This window comes from Brassica rapa, chromosome A04 (genome assembly GCF_000309985.2).
Source record: "Brassica rapa cultivar Chiifu-401-42 chromosome A04, CAAS_Brap_v3.01, whole genome shotgun sequence".
Lineage (NCBI taxonomy): Eukaryota > Viridiplantae > Streptophyta > Magnoliopsida > Brassicales > Brassicaceae > Brassica > Brassica rapa.
The window spans coordinates 5657523-5678180 of NC_024798.2; the positions used below are offsets into that span (position 1 = coordinate 5657523).

Consider the following 20658-nt stretch of genomic DNA (forward strand, 5'->3'; position numbering starts at 1 on the left):
ATCCTGATTCAAAACCTTAAGAACCCAAATTTTATATTTTTAATTTTTATCAAAATTTCTCGATCTCATTATCCAAATCAAAATCGAAAAAAATTCTTCAACCTTTTCGAAATTTCATTATCGCAAATCGATCAATTCCTTATCATTCTCAATACTCTCATATAAAATCGAATCTTATCTTCAATATACAAAATTTCCGACAATGAAAAGCACAAAGTATTATTAATATAACTAAAACTAGTATATCTAGTACAATTAGAACATGTATAACTATTACAACTACAACAAATATAATTAGTATAATTAGAACAACTAGAACGTGTATAACTAGTACAATTTTACCATTAATATGGTTATATTAGGTTTTTATTTTCAGTGTGTGAATGATGTTATGATGTAACCAATGAAAAAGTTGGTCCAATCTTCCATTGTATAGATTTGTCAAAATATGTCAAAATTTTATTTTATATAATATTTATTTGGATATTTATTTGTTTTACTATTTACGATAAAAATTCATTGTCAGTTTTTTTTTTGCTCTCGAAGCCAAAGAAATCAACTGCCAAACCAGAAAATGTTGCAGTAGATGATGATTAGAAGAGTATATTCCAAAAGATAATACAAAAGCCATAATGAGTTCAAAAGGTTAAATGTTTGGTGTTTGAACTACGACAATAATAGTCCAACTGGTTTAACTATATTAGTAGTATTAGTAGTTTAATTGTACCAATACTTAGAGTAGTGTGTTTTAGCATTGGATTGTAAGCTTCTGCCCCAAAGTCTATTTTCTTCACATAGACATAAAAATAAGATAAGAGATAAACCAAGTGTAACCACATATACAGAAAATAACATGATGCAACTTGCATTTTTTGATATAAAAAGATGGCATATCAATGTTTTGTGTATTTCCATAAAGGATTTCAAATAACTTTTTATTCTTATGTTTTTCATATTAACAAGGTCCACTCAGTATATCATATCAATTTTGATTTACAAAAATATTTGCATAACCAAATAATGACAAGTGATTATGATATATATGATTGGTACAACTAGTACAACTACTTGACTTAAAATATGATACACATTTAAAACGTGATGCACATTTTAAATTATACAAAATAAAATAATAAATAGTTGTACCAGTTTTCTAGCTGTACATAGTTGTACTAGTTTTTGAGTTGTACCAGTGTGTGCATAGTTGTACTTTGCAGTGAAATAAAAACATATTAGTTGTACCATATAATAAATAGAATTACCTCCATGATACCACTTATTTATGTGGGAAATTTGCCAAAACTAACCCACAACTTGATTTTAATCCCAAACCTATACCCAAACTTGAATCAAATGCAAAACTAACCTAAAAGCCTTGTGAAATTACAGCTCAGCCCCTTGTGACCAAACAAAAAAGCAGAAGCTATTTTTACAAATATAGCCCCAGTAAGTCGTATGAGATGTTGGAAGTCGTCTGTACGACTTCAAAGTAAGTCTTCTGGTGTAGCTGATCTTAAAAATAATTTTTTTAAAATTTTTTTAAAAATATTTTGATAAGCAAAAAATTAAAATCATGTAATTATAAACAGTTTTAAGTGATCTAAATTAAAATATAACAAAATTGAATTGTTTTCAACACAGATGAGTGTGGGTAGTGAATCATGGTATTCTTTGGTTTAGGATTTGGCAACATATGTTGTAGTATTGTATGTATTCTTAGGGTTAGATTTTGGAAAGCTTAGTTTGCAATCACTGGTTGTTGGTTCCATGAAGAATTATGTTGCTGCAAAAGATGTACGGAAATCTCCATCGCCTATAGTTTTGGATCTCATTCTGGTGAATGGTGATATTGTTTATAATATAAATGCCATTAAAATAAGTCAGTTGGTTTCCACAAACCACAATGCATCACTTGTTGTTCTCTACCAATCATATTATCGCAACTTCAAAAAGATTATTAATTATCAAGATTTCATCTTCCTTGAGCTTGAGGTTGATTTGAATTTGCTACTGTTACTTTGTGCTTATATCCTACCTCCAGTAAGGCTCTTAGCTCTTTTCCGCTTATTTTCGGAAAAAACTTTCAATAGCCATGACTCCTTGCTACACAATGAAAGGTAATGGGGAAGATACAAATTTTGACATGATGAAATTTTGTTTCGTTTGTCAAGTTCTTCTACAAGGAAAGAGCCGAGACTATGAATTTGTAAGACATACAATTGTGGCTCGTTCAATTTTGTTTGGATTTCTCATTATCAAGACCATTAGAACAAAAAAATGGATTTCAATATCAAGCAGCACAAAAACATGTGGAGTTCATAAGCCACTGAAGTAATATAAGTCCAATATGGAAATGCTATAAGTCCATGATGGTGTTTCCATCTTGAGGAGGAGTATTATAGTATACTAGGGTTAAGCCCGCCCTACGGGCGGGTGATCAAATGAAAAAAATGATAAAAAAAATTAAATTTTTATATTATTTTACTCAGCTTATATTAATATTTACTGTTGCTATTTTTTTTTTGTTAGAAATGATATACTTGTATAGTTAATAATAAATTTTTAATTTATACAACTATTATTATTGTAATATTTAGATATGAGAAATATTTGCTTCGCATTTCTAACTGGTAAAATTTAGTTTTGTTTACTTGACTAAAAAAAACTACGAACTTGTTTTGTTTATTTGATATTTTTTCGATCCATTTAATTGCATAGCTACTAAAATAAAATGTGTTTGTTTTTCAGTTACAATACAAAAAAAAAAGAACAATGTTTTAGTTTTGTTTGTGAATTTGCATTTGGCATCCGTCCATCCTACACTAATTGCTTACTATTTGATTATTATTGTTTGGAAAGGGTAATAAACTTTCAAATAGTGAAACTTGTTAATGTAAAATCTAAGAACAAAGTTTGGTTTTCGTAAATATGCATTTCGGATCAGTCCATCCTCTCCATTAATTGTTAATATTTGATTATAATTTGTTAGGAAAAATATCTTTTTGGCAAACAGGATGCCTTATTTTATAACTGAAAATGTCTGATATGGTGGAGTTTAAAAACCCAAGGAAACCAATGATAGAAATTTTTTAAAGTAGTCGGACTTGATATGATAGTGTCTGGAAATACAACGAAAAAATCATCGTGTCTTGTAACTTTGGTTCCCCTTGCTCTTTCGATGTCAATCGATTGGTGCCTTCTTTCCTGAGAACCCATCTTCCTTCACTGGTGACTCCTCTCCTCTCCCTTCAATTAACAGAGTTGTGACCTGGAGCAGTTGCATCAGCTAGTCCACCTTCAACCGCTTCATCGCCAACACAGGTACCATGATCCACATAGGTTATTTTAACTCCAGAAACGTTGCTCTTTTTGACTGCTCCAGCACCTTACATATCATCTCCCAGATTGTTATTCCCACCCTGTCAAAGTGCATCCTAATCTGTAATTACCAACGTCGTAAAGTTGCACTGGACTAAAGTTTGTACATAACTTTACCAGAACCTCCAAATTAGACTGCGGTGGACGCTGATCGGTTCCTAAATGTGGGAAACAGTGAAGCTCTGATGCTTTGCAGTCAAGTTGAAGTGGGATATGTTCAATTGGAAGGTTAAAGTACTCCCAACAATATCTTGTGAACACTGTTGAAGCTCCTACTCCTGTGAGTTTTGGGCACCGACGTCCTTGATTCGCACTGGAATACAAAAAAAAAAGAGTTGTCATTTGTCAAAAATAAGCAACGTATAAAACGGTAAGTTGTAAACAAATATGTATCAGATACGGCTTCACCTGATCAGGTTTGTTCTTTGGTATAAAATCGCTTCGTCGAAATCCTCTGAGAATTCAGAACAGTGAATAATTAAAAAAAGTAAAGTAAAACATGTTGGCAAGCCACTATACATACTAAAAGCATGATTATCCCTAGAACCCATTAGGGTCTCTTAATCAATTGTTTAGTAATAAATGTGTGTTAAGAACTTTAGTTAAGAGACACCTAAATTTTTGTCCTCCATTGCAAATTTTTTAAGTAATGGTTCTTAAAAAAAAAACTACACAACTCAAACAATTACCATCTGTACAATATACTTTCATCCATGGTGCTAAAGCTTTAAGACTACTGAGTCATATAGAACTTACCGGGTGGAAGTTCAGAGCGTTGACAGAATAGATCTCATTCCCATCTCTGTTGACATTTGAATGTGAAGTTCTTGTTCTGTTGAGAATCATCCAGATGATGGACACCAACTCGCCCTTCAATTAAACCAACCTATATAGAGAGCATCGAATCTGGTTATATATTGAACAGTATGAAACAACTTCCAACACTACTATACTTAATTTGTTGTGCCAATGTGAGATTAATGTGCTTTGAGAAACATACCTCGTATGACATACTATCAACATCAAGCCTCAAGTTGTGGAAATGATCAACCGAATCTGTTGTCCTTCCCATTACAAAACCATTCCTGAGCATCATCATCTGCAACGGACAGCATATACTTTTTAACATAACTAAACTAACTGCATGGTTTAGTTCTTCAACTTAGTCACTAATATTAGACAAGAGCCAAGTTGAAAGACGATGTTAAACACAAGCTGAATCAAGAAGAAGAAGAATTAATATCATAACCTGACTCTAGAACTCGGCATCTGACTCAGCTCCCTTGTCTTTAGACGAGGTCAAGGAAAAGACTTTTCCAGATCACCATGCTACATTCAATAAATAACAACACAGATTCTTCATTAGTATACTATACGCACACAACGCATACACGGTAAATCAAACACAGAGAAACAAAAGAGTAGACATCTTGAGGTCTTTGATGAACCTGTCAAAATGCAGACGCACACCACGGAGAAGCTCAAGAACGAACTCATTGCTCTGGCAGGGGATTTTGGTGGCTTCCAATATGTGGGAACCGAGTTTAGGCTCAGAGGTTCCTAAGCTGAACTTGGGTTTCTTGCCTTCTTTGACCTTAGGAAGATTCAACTCCAGAAAACTTCTAAGCTCGGCAGTCATAACCCCTGCCATAAAAAAAGGTCAATAATTTCATTAAAAAAAAAGAGACAAGCTCAACACCAATCAACCATTAAAAACTGAAGCTTTTTCTATGTAAAATTGTAAAACAGACAAAGTTCAACATCAATAGGAAGGAGAGTATCCTAATATATACGAAAAAGGCAAAGTGATGGTTTGAGTTCACAGAAACACCACTATTAATTTAATATGTATACCTTCAGAGACGGCGTTAACTTGGTTTAGGGCATCGAGAGCGGACTCAAAGGGGTGAAATATAATCAAAGATGACAACTTTACCAAATCAGAAACAAAACCATGAATCTATAGACTAACAAAGTCAATTTTCAGATGCAAGAGAGAGAGAGAGGATTGCTTGATGGAGACGAATCGAAAGAACAAAACCGTCACGATGATGGAATCGTCGAAGACAGAGAGGTTTCGAGAGAGACAAAGAACAGAACCAACCTATTTGGACAAATCCTAAGGCCCAGTTTGATAAGAGAATAATAGCCCAGTTACATAAACTCATCGTTTCAGAATCGGAAAAAAAAAAGATGATGCCACGTGGCAATTTTTGCCCTATGCTCTTATGCTGTCGTGGACGGCTGTGTGCATCACACAAGTCAACTTTATATATAAAGATGTATGTAGTTTATTTGGTTTAATCTTTGTTATATGTTGGTTTTGTTAGCATAACACATTATACTTGGTTTACATTATTGTGAAAACTCTCTTGTTCATTTTTATATAATTAAGATTTATTTCACATTCTCTTTCTCTCAATCTAGATCAAATTGAGAGAATATGAAATAAAACGAACAGACAAAACTTAGAAACGGAAAAAGTCAAGCTCAAAGCAATGAGACTGATGCTCGATTCTAGGAAAAAAAAATAAAGAAACAAAACATGATGAATGAATGGATTAACGAACGTGATGAACGATTCAAAGTAAATTTAAACAACTGAAAGGATTGAGATAAAGTTGAATGAAGATTCTATGAAAACTCTGATACCATTTCAAATTCACTCAATGAGATCAATATTTAGAAAAGAGATTGTGAAATAAATCTTCATTAGCGTAAACGTGGAAGACGATTTTGTTTTTAACACTGGTTAATTATGATATTACAAACTACGAGAAGCATTATATAAACAATATTATAACCGACAGTTCTACTTAATTTATGAGGATTCACGTTTAACTGCATCATTCGGGCCGTCCTGTGAAATCAATTTCTGACGGTACTTCTTGCTCCATGCTGAAAATCTCTTGTAAATATTTTCTCCAATATTTTGCATATTTTCGCTAGGAATCAAAACCCAATCCTCCTGGTGTAGAAGCATTAATGAATCATTGGTCAAACCACTAGACCAAAAAGGCTTCCACATGAAGAAGAGTTTGTATAAATACAATGTTAAAGTGTAAGTAATCAGTTTATATAGTTTACTTTTTGTTATATGTATCTTTAGTTAGCATAGCACATTAGATGTAGTTTACTTTGTATTTAAACACACTCTCTTGTTTACTTGTTGTCTAATGAAGATTTATTTCACAATTCCCTTCTCTTAATCTTGATCACATTTGGAGAATCTGAAATGGTATCACAACATTTCTAGAATCCTCATTCAGCTTCAGCATCTTTTTCTTTCTGTTTGTTTTGATTCCCTCTGAATCATTCATCACATTTTTGTTCTTCATTTAATTTATTTCTTTGAATCAAGATTCTGTTTCATTATTTTTGAATGTCTATTCCATCAATTCTAGTTTTGGTTTTGATTTCATCATTTCTCAGCTCAATCTCTCTGATTAATTTATTTTTTGTTTCACTTTAGAATAGTTGGTCTTCTCTATTTCTCCAATAAAACTTCAAGAAGATAATTTGAGCCTGAGATTGACTTGAGTTTGTTTATGTCATTTTGTGCTTATATCATGCCTCTAGCAAGCTTCTTGGTTTGTAAGTTGGCAGCTACAAGTCAAGTTCTTTTTCTGCTTATTTCTGAAACAAACTTTCAACAATATTTACAATACACAAGTGACCCTAAAGTTTGGAAGAAGACAATAGGTCCACAAAGGTTATCAAGGCCTATCCCGAGCTTAGAGGATGACCAGTGCCGAGCAAACATATTCAAACCAAAACGTAACTGAAGTCAAGGTATTAAAGATGATTATAAATTCACATGATACTCGCCGGATATCAAAATACTGTTACGATACTCCTCATCAACACCTATAAAGAGGAGGAGACCACGAAGAAGGAGAGGGGGATCTAGAATTCTCTGATAGCATACATATAGTCTCAAACTCTTGTACTCCCTTGTTAATCGATACCCTTTAGACCTTTACGGCTTTATTTTCTCGCATAATCAATAAAAAATATATTTTTAATACTTAATCTCTAATATATACATTTTTCTGAGTTTTACTTCTTATACACGTAATCAAAATTATGTATTTTATTTTTGAGTTGCTTTTGAGATCAATCAGTGTCAAACCAAGTGTGTATTCTTCTCTGTTAAAATAGTATTTTTGAAAAAAAATTGAGAAACAGTATTTCACTTAATTCGTAATATTTTAAGTGAAATCTAGAGTAACTTAAAAATATTTACCCTATATTAGCTTAGCCATCCCATCATGAAGTAAACTGTGTTGCAAACAATAAGAGGCTAAAAGGCCTTAAGATGAGTTGCATGAGGCTCAATATTATGTTTTGTACAAAAAATGGTTTAGCCCAAAAATAAAAAATAAAGACATGAATCCGATTGGACTCTGTGTTCTCGGCGACTGAGGGCTTCCACTTTCTCCGCTGCAAGTTTCTTGTCCATCTGGAAAAATCGACAAGTTTCATCTCCAAGGCTTGTTAAGGTGAGTGAAACTGATTTTACTTTAGGGATTTGTTCTGTTCTCTCTTTCTGGGTCTCAGTAATTTCGAGAATTGATTTGCCTAAGATGACTCAGAGCATTCGACAACCTTAAAACCTTTCTGTCAAATGTGAATTAAGTTTATCAAAAAGAGATAATTGTTCGTGTCTCTTACAATCTACTTGCCGTCGCTCTCCGTTCTAAGTTGGTGAATTTACTCATGGCTGCAGATGGCTAGATGGGATCAAATCTTCTCCCTGCCTGTGCAAAATCCAACTTTGCCAGAGTTTTCTTCAGCGGATCTTGTCTGGTCCAAGGTTGAAGGTTACAGAGACAACATAGATAGATTAGCCCTCATCCCTTACACCAGGGTTGATGATTTTGTAAGAGGTGAATCCTCCAATAAAGATTGCCCTACCAGTTTCCATGTTGAAGCTAGACGACGCAAAGCCAAAGAGAAAACTTACAAGGCCAAAGTTGATGGCATCTTGGAGTATATCCTGTAAGTTACTAGCACCACACTTACAATCAAAACAAAAAAAAATAACTTGGGGTGTGTTGATTTGTCTGAGTAGGTATTGGTGTTCCTTTGGACCAGATGATAACCGGAAAGGCGGATCTGTACGGCCATGTAGGAGCACATATGTTCCCAAAAAGAACAACGCAGGCCGCCCCAATTCCAAGCGTGGCTGCAGGTGTCACTTCATTGTCAAACGCTTGATTGCTGAACCAACTGTGGCTTTGATCATTTACAACCATGACAAGCATGTAGATGAGAAAGGGTTGCCTTGCCACGGTCCGCAAGACAAAAAGTCGGCTGGCACAAGAGCCATGTTTGCTCCTTATATTTCTGAAGATCTTAGGTTACGTGTCCTGTCTTTGCTCTATGTTGGTGTCTCTGTGGAGACCATTATGCAAAGGCATAACGAATCGGTGGAAAAACAAGGCGGTCCGAGTAATAGAGATGATTTGTTAACTCATAGATATGTTCGAAGACTTGAGAGGAGTATAAGACGTTCCACGTATGAGCTGGATGAGGATGACGATGTTAGTGTCAGTATGTGGGTTGAGAGTCATCAGAGCCATGTGTTTTTCTACCAAGGGTTCTCTGAGACAGAACCGTTTTCATTGGGTATTCAAACTGAGTGGCAGTTGCAGCAGATGATTCGATTTGGAAACTGTAGACTTTTGGCTTCAGATTCAAGGTTTGGGACAAATAAACTCAAGGTCAGTTTCTTACTGTTTGCATCGGTCACTAAATGTGTCTGCTTCTATATATATATATATATATCTTATCAGTAGTATATGTGCTGCGTTTATATTTTCAGTATCCTATCCATAGTCTTGTTGTGTTCGACTCCGAGAACAAGGCGATTCCAGTAGCTTGGATAATTGCACCGCGGGTTTCAAGTGGAGATGCATATAGATGGATGAGAGCTCTTTGTAACCGAGTCCATGCCAAGGATCCCTTGTGGAGGGTGGCTGGGTTCATAGTTGATGACCCTTTTGCTGACATAACAACGATCAGGTTGGTTGCTTCAAAGACCTTTTCAAAAAAAGCGCATGTTGAAGTTTACCACACCATAGCGTTTAGCTATGAAGATAATTACTGTACAAAACCAAATATCAATAGTGGAACACTATTTAGACAGATTGACTCATACAACAATAGGTCTTGAATAGAACTCTTGCCATGGTTTAAATTATAGGTTTCATTCTCATTTATTAGATACTGAACCATATTGTTCTCTTCGCGAATAAGAACATTTATGAAAGCATAGATTTCAGGCGAGGAACCATATTGTCATTAACCCTCGATATTATATTATCTGATGCTATTGCTTGCAATGTTCCCAGGGATGTGTTTCAGTGTCCGGTCTTGTTTTCGTTTTGGCGTATTCGCCATGCATGGCATAAGAACATAATCAAGAAATGTCCAGACACAGAGACTCGTGTCGAGATTTCAAGACATCTGGGTCAGGCCGTGGATAAAATCTGTAGAAAGCAAGGAACAGCCACATTGTTTGAAGGTTTAATGGAGCATTTTGTTAATAGTCCGGAATTTATAGAGTACTTCAGAGCTGTTTGGTCTCCCAGAATAGGTTATTTTTCGAATCTCTCTCTCTTTCTTTTTTTTTTTTTTTGCTTACACTTTACCTGCAAGGTTCTTAAACCCTACGGATCAAATGTTTTACATGTGAATGACATCAAGTCATCTCAGTGTTGACTATTTCTTTCCAATCAATAATAGGAGCTTGGACAAGTGCTTTACAGACTCTTCCCTTGGCAAGCCAAGAGATATGTGCAGCGATGGAGCTTTACCACTATCAGATGAAGTGCAGGCTATTGAATGAGAGAGACTCTGAAGCTTATCAACGTACTGATTGGTTGGTCGATAAGTTAGGAACGAAAGTGCATTCTTACTTCTGGCTAGATGAGTATACTGGAAAAGATGATTTTGCTAGGTACTGGAGAGAGGAATGGGTGAGCGGTTTGACTTCTTTCCGGAAAGCATTGAGTATACCAGATTCTGATGTTGTTATCTCTGGTATGTCTGCAAAAGTAACAGATAAATGTGATGCCAACGAAGTTCATGTTGTGTGGAGTCCAAGTTCCCATTTTGGGGTTTGCAGTTGCAGCTGGGCACAAAAGGGTTACATATGTCAGCACATGATCAAACTTGCACAAGTCTGTCGTGGGAACCGGACTGCTAAAGAATCTGTTAGCCTTCTACAGTATTACCAGGCCTTGGTTGATCTGCTTCACTTACCACCTGGCGACTCCTTGTTTCGTGATTACGCAGCTTCTTTAGCCGTCTCTGTGGAAAAGCAAATCAATGCCCTTGGCAATCTGCCAAAGAGCGATGCTAGTGAAGGGACTGTGCAAAAACAAGTTGCTGGCGAATTGGATGGAGAGTTGAGTAAAATGCCAATGAGTAGGGATAGAGGTAGAGCCTGCTCAGAAAATGCAGAAGACGCTATTTCCGGTTCTGAAATGGAAATGGATCCTTCACTATGTTCAACCAAAGCTGGTGCAGAAGATGTTACCTCTACCGTGCAGAATGAGACAGACATGGCGACAGAGAATCATGAAAGATGTGCAAAAAGGTTGAAATTTTGCAGCACCCGAGCAAGGGAGTATGTCGATGAATGATGGTAGCCGAGCGGAGATTGTAGCCAGAGTTTCCAGAAATTGAATGACCATTCCAATGTTGAGCATACACAAACTGTGAAGCAACATATGGTGAGACTCAGGAAACTTGATTAGCTATGATGATGTGGCTTCTACAAAGAGGAATCTGAAAGAGACGTAGACGTTGCATCTAACCTACAAAGTGATTGAGACACCCCAAGTACATTTTCTTCGGTCTGAAAGCAACAACAGCTCTGAAGTAATCCGGTTACTTTTTTATACTGTCAATCAATCTGTTCCAGTTTTTTTCTAGACTTGGTGGATAAATTATGAAAGCCACTAATGAGTCTTTTCTGTGCCGTAGATGAGAACTATCGAAGTTTAAACTGGATAAGATCGGACTATCTATCATATAGCATATCTTGATGGAACTATGAACTTGTGCTAGATCCCCATAAATTGAAAACTGTAAACTTATTAACTAAACAAATTTAAAATCAGCTAACCCAAACAAAAACCCAAGTTATATATATAATACTCATTCCGTTTTATTTTAGTTGTACTTTTAGATTTGTGCACACGAATTAAGAAAACATTTAATTATATATATTTTAATATAAAAATATCATTATCTATAAATCTAACCATATTTTAACCAATAAAAAAAATAATAAGGGATTAATGTTAATAATTTTTGTTTTAAAATTTTAAAACGATATTTATTTTGTGAAAAAAATTTCTAGAACGACAATTAATTTGAAACGGATGAAGTATTTTTATTCTTCAACAGACATCTTAAACCAAACAACAAGATTTGTCGTCATTATCATTAATCATCAAAAGTCACACGAAGTTTACCAACACGAGCAACAGCTTCAGTTTCAACATATTCGAAGTCTCTGCCTTCTACTGCTTTTGCTCGCACCAGAAATTTGAAACAGGGATGATAGTCATGAGGAAAAGGAGTCTGATATCCGAAACACTTGGCTTAAAATCATGGCAGAAGATCAGTTTCCCGCCATGGCAAGGGTTAATGGTGTTGGTGAAGAAGGAGAAGAAAGGTCAGTGAAGAAAAAGATCAATTTGTTTTTTTTTACAAAATGGGGGTTTTGTTTGGTTAAGTTGGTTTAAAATGTTTGGTTAAGAGTAAACCGATTAAAACAATCGTCTATGAGGAAATAAGTTTCGAACTATCAATTTGGGGAGAAATAAATTCACAACTTTCAATTCATGGAGATCTAGCACGAGGTCATAGTTCAGTGGAGATCTGATGCTATATGATAGTTATTGTGAAGAAATAGATCGTCGACTCAATTGGATAATTATGATTTTATCATTGGAATTTTCACCCTATATACAAGAAAAACTAAAAAAGAGTATGTGGTAGTCCAACTGTTTTGCATTTTGAATATACCTTTTACTTCTATTTTTACACTTGCTCACCTACTCTATAGTAATCTGACAAAGTCATCGGTTTAATCATTTTTTCGAAATAGTCACCATTTTAGGCAAGTTTTCTCTTCGTACTAATGGACACCAGAAACTTAACTCAAACTTGAATCCCAAAAAAAAAAAATCTTTTCGTTTGTATCTCAATTTTTATTTTAACCGTTATCATACCTGCTAGCGCAGCATGCTTCTTGCTACTACTCAGTTCAACCTCGATAAGAAACAATGAGTTGGAGTATGCATTGATAACACTAATTGGACGATAACTGTGTTATAATATTGTAACCATCCCTTGTGTAACCATGTGAAAAGAACCACACATTATTCTATCATTTACCGGAATAACAATGCATATTTATATTCTCTATACAATCCATACCCAACTGTAATAAATTAAAATTCACATAGTTTCCCCAATCTGCATAGGATCATTTTGCTGAATATTCATAGGAGGCCCATTAATAAAAAATATAGCCATGGAACAGTATCGCTGGCGGGATGGGACAATTACGCACATGTTTTTCCATTTCGCTCCCTGGGCGCGCGTGGTGTGAGATTGGAGGAGGAACTATAAACCCATGTGTTCTATTCTTTTGTACCAAACCTATGCCATAGACTTAGCCTGTCTAATCTCTAACATAATACTAAACACAAACAATTTAAAATTAAAATTTTCCCGCCCGGTGCTATACTACGGAGCATTTATAGTATGGGTATTAATATTACATGTGCTATTCTTCTCCAATAAAAAATAGAGAGAAACTACCAGAGGGTGTGTGCAATTGGTGTTGTGTAATTTGGAAGCCTATAATGTTTTACGCTTTTGGTTGAGAGTGTGTGCAATTGGTGTAGTGGATATGAAACACTTTGGTGTGAATCATATCCTATAAGAAACTGAAAAGCTTGATGATGCCATACCATTTATTGTCGGAATACTTGGTGCTCGAATGGGTAAAGTTTGGGATCAAGCATGAGAACGATGTAAGAGGGGGGATAAAGTTCGAACTATGGAAGGTGTGTGTTGGGGGGGGGGGAGGAGAGAGAGATGTGAGGAATGCCACTTACTTAACATTTCCATACTATATGCGGCGTAGTATAGAATCGTGCTGTTAACTTAGGAGGCATCTGTTGCATTGGTCTTTAACTATTAACACATTATGGTCTACACAAAAAGCTCTTAATTTCTCGAGGATCTGATTATAGCACCATTTTCTGATAGGGCAGGCAGCCCCTTAGTGCAAGCATTTGACCATAAAAATGAAAGATCCAAATGAAAGGAGGTAAGATGATTCAGTTGAAAAACATAGACGCTGCGTGGGAACCTGGAAACTTAGGGTGTCCAAAGTAACAATTTTGGTGCCACAAATTGTATAAGTAAAACAACAGACGAAAGTAACTAATATATGGACCCGCTAATTTTAGAATTACGCTAGTTTGTCTAGGTTAAAAGCTGTGAATGCAGCAACTGCATATGACTTTGCCGCAACCGCTAATAAATCATCCGTCAAGTTCCGCAGTTAAGCCCAGTTGCTATAGAGAAGTCCCCTATTTCATACCTTATTGGCTTCCCCGCACACCGCCATCATAGTTCATACTTCTTTTGCGTAACCAACTGATGGGACAACAACTGGTGTGCAAACATAACTGAAAAGGTATGCCCCCCCCCCCCCCATTAGCATTATCTGTCGGAAATGCGATTCCGCTAACATCTCCTGTTGCACATCAGATAGTGATTCTTTGATAATTTCTATCCACCTCAAATTGAAGTAATTATTAATTATTTTATGTCCGCTTGGTTCGTACCATGTCTGATACAACTGCTCTTGCGAACCTAACTCTTTCATCATGTACAAAAAAAAGGATAATATGTCCAAACCCATACTACGAAACCTACATTATATAATACAATGGCCGCAACCATCAGCATCATCAAACATCCTCTTCATACTATACTAGATTTCTATATGGTATATTTCCACATACTATACAATTTTTGAGTATAGAATAGTATAGTACTCCTTGAAAACAGGTCCGATACATAACTTTCTTCTTCGCAAATTCCCTCCTGTGTCGTCGTCCGGTACACCCCCGTCGAACTGATTCTACAGCTTACTCTGCAACATCATCTTGTTTTCCAAATATTTTGGACAACAAAAGATTTCGTGTTACTCACCCCTCAAAAACCCAGTTCGTATTTGCTATTGAAATCGGATTTACCTTTCTGCGCCACTTTTGTCTCTGCGCTGTTTTCTCCGTCGAAACCCTAACGCTTTAAATCCAGATGTCGGCGCCTCCGCTTCTCATCTCAACCACTGTTTCCTGTTTCTGTAGCCGTCGGAATTGAGGTATACCCCCAAAATCCCTAAATAATCTTCTGCCTCTCTCCTGGGAAAACCTATTCTTCTTCTCCTTCAACAGTAACAAAATGATTGCGACCTCTCATTTTTCATGAATATAAAAAAACTTTGTTCTCACCCTTCAACGCGCATATAAGGGCATTTTTGTCCACACTTGCTATAATATGTAACATATCATAGCATGCCTTTACCTATGGTTAGTGCCTCAATATAAATCGTACTATGTATATGCTTCCAAATTTCCCATCTGCATAATCACTTAATTTTTGGGTCCAAAATGGGCTGTTCTTCTAGAGCAAAACAAGCCACCTCATATGCGAACCAAATGGAAGTTTCGTGGGTGTTCCTAAGAGGTGCTGGTGCGGTGAAAAAATCGTCTCTAAGATCTCTAAGTCCGAAAACGATCCCCATCACCGGTACTATCAATGTCATTATGCCCAATTTAAGAAGTTATAGTTTGTTGAAGCAACCTCATGAATTGTATATCTCAACTTTGATTTCAGATCTACGGTTTATATATAACGTTATTTATTAAAGACTAATTATTGTTTCCTGTAGCTAGCAAACAAAAACCATGTTTTTAACTGAGTGGACGAGGCGTTCAAAGATAAACTATAGAATTTGGGGTTCCAAAGTAACTAGTCTGGCAAAAGAGGTGAGATAAACTCATGATCTTTTGGGAGTCCATAAATCTGCAAAATATTGTGTGTCAGACAGTTGAAGAATACCTTCTAGAGAGGGTTGACACTGAGATGTTCAAAGCGAAGGCATGTGTCTACAAAATTACCTTGGTTTCAATTATCTTATCTCTCGTCTTTGTAGGAATTCTCAAATACATTAAGATTTAAGAGTGCAATGCTCTTATTCAATCATTCCGAGAACGTCTAACATCTGGGTTAGTTAACATGTACTAATATAAGTTTGGAATATCCATTGCGACCTATGATTCTTTTGTGGTCTTGGATGTTTAATATGGATTCTTTCCCCACTATTAGGATGTTGAATGTATATGCGAAACTAAAACACATCCATTTAATGCTTGCAATATCCACATGGTGTACCATATAGATTTTGTTATATATATATATATATATATATATATATATATATATATATATATATATATATATATATATATCCAAAAGGACAGCAAGATTGATGTACCATGGAGCAAACTCAAGGCTCATAAGATCGATCTCAAATCCCTACCCACATGCGCCAAGTACGCATTTCTAGGACCCAATTCCACAAATCCTATGATTGTGGACTGTAAACTGAATAATGCGGAGATTGTCTTGGTTTTATTGTGAACTTAGAAATTGTTGTAAGGTTCTAGGATATTCACTAGATGACATTCATGGCATGTAACCTGATTTTTGTATGCATAAAATACATCTAGAAGAAGAATCAATGACTTTTACAGAATATCAGGAGGGGTTAATCTATGCTGGTGTAATCTATGAAATTTCTGTAGAAAATATGTTATTCATGTTCATGTAGCTTTTAAGAAAGGTGGAATCATTGTGATAACAAATGATAAGACTGAATTGATACTTTCTAGGACTGTTACTGGCCATCACTAAACTGAATGTTGCAATTCGCAAAGAACATTTTCCACTTCTGTTCATTGATCAAATGCTTGAGAGATTAGCTAACCATCTTTAACAATGTTTTCTACACATTTATTCAGGTTTCTTTCAGATTTTCATCCATCCATATGATTATAAGAAGAAGGGGAAGTGCCATGTGGCACCATCTAGGCCATTGATTTTGTTAACTTTTCTTGACCTCTCTTCACCTCAGTTGACTTCTATCCTTAAACCATAAATTTTCTCAACCACTCCTTTGAATCTGTTGCACACGCTTACGAATGTCCATTTGGCTATTGTCTCAACTGATTAGCCGATTTTCTACCATATCGACCCAAACCGGTGTCTTCCAAACCATCTAGTTTTGCCTTGAAAAAGTTACATATTATGTCTCCAAATACCTTAAGAAAATTTCCTAGGTTGATTCCTAAATTCATGAGTTCATACTGGTCGTCTTTGTCCTTCGACCCTCTGCAAAACCTCTAATGACCTTCTCCAATCTTGGCTCGAGCCAACTGGATTTTAACTTGGCCAAAAGTTTTCTTTTGATCCATATTGATGATATATTGAGGCTTACTTGTTTAAAGGACTTTAAAAATATCATTCATGCTCAACCTCGACCATATCGCATCTTTGGGTCTTCTCTTTGGCCAATTTATTTTCTGCTCGACCAATCTTCAATCTTCTATGACCAAACCTTTATTCGTGTCTTGTAATATCATGTTACTCCAAGATTTGGTCATTCCCAAATCGTTGACTTCCTATTTAAGACAATCAGTATTACATTCTCCCTTCCTTAAAATGAATTCAACCCGAATTCACGACGTAGACATGCTTCTAGTTTGCAACTCTGACTTCTCATCCTTAATTTGACTTCCATTCGGTGCAACCACATATTAACCGCTTCAGCACCTATCACGCTACTCGAACTCCAACTCTTCTTGCATCCATTACATCCTTCATCATTTCTTCTTTCATTGCTCTGATTCTTGCTCCGCAAACGGATTCAATCATTGATCTTCTCTTTATTTATCATAGCTTCTTCCTTGCCCTCTTTACAATATTTCATCAAAACTTCACATCACTTTCCTTCCCAAAGCTTTACTTCAATACTTTCTCAACTGAACTTCCTCTTCACCACTTCTCTTGTGAATCCTCCTTATCAATCTTTTTTTTTTACTCCATATAATCTTTCTCGATCTTTTCTTTCATACACCCATCTCTTATCACTACTATTTTTCCATCGCTCTTCTCAAAGCTTCATATGATCAAACTCCATGCCTTCTTCTTATGATCTTGATACACCACCACCTTTTAGGCCATGGTATAAAGCCTTTATTGAGTCTATTATATGTGTTTGAAGTCTGTTTTAGAGTATTTTCATGTTCATGTGCGTTTTGGAGAATTTTGGAGATTATGGAGCGTTTGGAAGTGTATGACTCCGCAGACGCGTCAGGAGGTTAGCTATGGATGTAAGCCTTTCCACGGTGAGATTGACCTCATATTTTGGGAAAAAAATAGATATTTAAATTAGATTTTCAATGTCACCAGTTTGAAGTCCATCTAACGGTTAGATCTAAAGTTATGATTGTTTCACTAAATTTTGGTCTGCATGAGTCACACGACGAAGCTGTCGAAGATATAAAGACGGGTCGATCGATACTAATACCTTGGTGTCACGCAAAATTGACGGGAGAACACGGGAAGAGTCTATTTCATGACCTACGTGGGCCCAAAAGTCACCACAAAGTTCAGAATCCCCATGGCCGACTTTATACCTAGTTTTTATAGTTTAATAAGCCATTGTTGATGGCTATGCTTTATTCTATTGTTTTATTTTAGGTTTTCTCTTAGGTTAGAAGAAACGGGAGAAAATCCTTTGACTTTGGTTTTATATATGATATATATTCTTTCTTTGATTATGTCTTCTTTAATCATGTCTGAGTAGATCGCCTGTTATGTTTAGGGATTTCTAGGATATTAATGAACTTCTGATTTAAAGAATTCCTAGAGTGATTTATTGCATCCGTCACAGGTTTGTTCTTATTGCTTGTTTCTAGAGTAATTAACTAGAAACATGATTGTAGATAGTTAGGCGCATGCGAGAGCTGGTCAATTGCCTGAACTGAATCTTGCGGAGCTAAGTTGTTAGGCGCACTGACACGCTAGTTTAGTTAACTTAATTAACCTATCAAACTGAACACTAATGATTGTTCAAAAGGTATAATCTACACTCCATAAGTGTATTGAAGTTTCGTATTTATATGTGAGAGTATGAATATAGATTTAAGCTTGTAGACTCATAGAAAGAGTTGGATATCTTACTATTGCATTCGAGTTCTAGGATCAAACACTTAGCATCTATAGATTTAAGTTTTGATAACGTGAATGAAACCATAAGTCTAGCATCCTATCCCATCTGTTACAACTCTTTTATTTACTATCTTGTTATTTACTGTTTTATATATTTTGACTTAGGTAAATCTGAAATCCAAGTCTATTGTTAGAAATAGCGAGTCTCTGTTGATTTTATTCCTAAGTAATGCAATTGATCTCTTATTTGAGAGAGTTACTAGAGGGTAATTGAGCACATAAAATTTGGCGCCGTTGTCGGAGACTGTTATCACCATTAGACTAGGTGTAGGACTTCGTCTAAGTTTTTATTTTCTAGTTGACTAATAATTTTATTTTTCTCCTTCTTTTGTTTCAGGTACATACATCTCAGTACCAGGAACAACAATAAAAATAGGCTTTTTGGGTTCCTACAGATTTACGTTCGTTCCATAAATCTACGAGGTTAGTGTCGATCAACACCCTCTTAGCAGCGATCGACACCGCAGAAAACCAAGGATCGAGCGACACTTATCCAGTGTCGATCGACACCGCTCGTGGATAATCAGTGAAAGTCGAGTTGCTCATACTTGATGTTGACAAGAATGGGATCTTACCAGACGAAGAAGATCGCACTCGCAATAGTGCAAGACAACTAATTTATACACAGGAGGCTGTAATATCTAATGCGATTGTTGTTTCTGAGGAGGATGACTTTGAGCTGCACCCCGACTAGAACGATTGGTTAGGTCAGTCAAGGTCTTCCTCATGAAGATCCTAGAAAACACATCAGAGTATTTATGGATGAAATCGCGAATAATGAGATGTTTGAACACTATGAAGACTACATACTCTGCAAGAATTTGTCACACACTCTCTATGGGAATGCATCTAGCTGGCTCAATTAATTGCAGCCAGGGTCTCTAACCTGCTGGGAGGACGTTGAAGAACTTTCCTTTATGAATTTCTTGATGATTCTGAAGCAAGTCGAGAAATGGAGATTAATGATAAGTGAGACAGGCTCGTTGAAGGCTGACAAGAGAAGAGAGACGAACTGAACCCAAGACATCTGGCTGACCACATTATGACAAAGGGTGATTAACATGATTGATCTGGAGAGCTGAGCAGAGTGGACGAACCTGATATAGGTGACCCGACCTCAGTCTCGATCGATACAAACTCCTACTATCGGTCGACACCTCTTAAAATCCTTGAAAGATCGTCAATGAAGCAAAGCGTCAGTTAACACCCAATTAGCATCGATTGGTACCCACGGTAACAGATCTGAAGACTTCACCAAAGGCTTGCATCAAACGACACCAACCTGATATCGACCGACACTCATTGTTGGACGAGCTGTCAGGATACGCAATTGAGCAGGAATCAGTTGAGGAGAGAACGCACAAGTCCAAGGCCTCACACCTTGCTGTCCCAAAACATGTGAAACCACCTATCTATACAGGAGAGGCTGCTGGTTTTCACAAAAGAGTGAAGAGGATACATGATCCTCTGAAGTTTGTGCTTCCCAGCTCTGTTTCACAAGTACAATCTCTCGCTTCTGGTGGGGTAGGAGTGGCAATATATACAATGGTATTCATGGGATAAAGTTTGTAAAAACAAAGAGGATGGGGGTTTGAGTTTCTAGGACCTTCAAGATTTTAATACAGCTTTATTGGCAAAACAATTTTGGCGCCTGATTGATAAGCCAATTTTGGCAAAGGAAGATATTTTTGGAAAACGGATCCGTTGGATCATCATAGATCTTCATCACCATCTTTTGGTTGGAGAAGTATCTACTCATCCAGATATCTTGTTAAAAAGGGTTAATGAAAAGAGTGGGGATGGTCAATCCATTTCAATACTGAATGATCCCTGGATCTCTGCTCCTCACTCAAGATCAACAATACCAAAAAATCAAAATCA

General features: G+C 36.2%; 1 protein-coding gene and 1 long non-coding RNA gene across 3 annotated transcripts; one reads left to right on the top strand and one right to left on the bottom strand.

The window, feature by feature from the left end:
- Window positions 1-2684: 2684 nt before the first annotated feature.
- LOC103863576 lies at window positions 2685-5434 on the bottom strand. 2 transcript variants are annotated; one of them, XR_632020.3, is made up of 8 exons: window positions 5233-5434; window positions 4827-5022; window positions 4628-4707; window positions 4379-4477; window positions 4135-4264; window positions 3787-3832; window positions 3502-3691; window positions 2685-3419 (listed from the first exon to the last, which is right to left on the bottom strand). It is a non-coding gene; the product is annotated as an uncharacterized LOC103863576 (long non-coding RNA). The 2 variants fall into 2 exon arrangements; XR_004457775.1 differs by having other exon boundaries at window positions 3496-3691.
- Window positions 5435-7700: 2266 nt separating this feature from the next.
- Window positions 7701-11437, top strand: LOC103863577. The gene is given in 7 exon segments (XM_009141325.3): window positions 7701-7880; window positions 8108-8379; window positions 8453-9104; window positions 9206-9405; window positions 9735-9979; window positions 10129-10997; window positions 10999-11437. Coding segments are annotated over 6 exon segments (2313 nt in total). The 5' UTR covers window positions 7701-7880; the 3' UTR covers window positions 11074-11437.
- Window positions 11438-20658: the final 9221 nt, after the last annotated feature.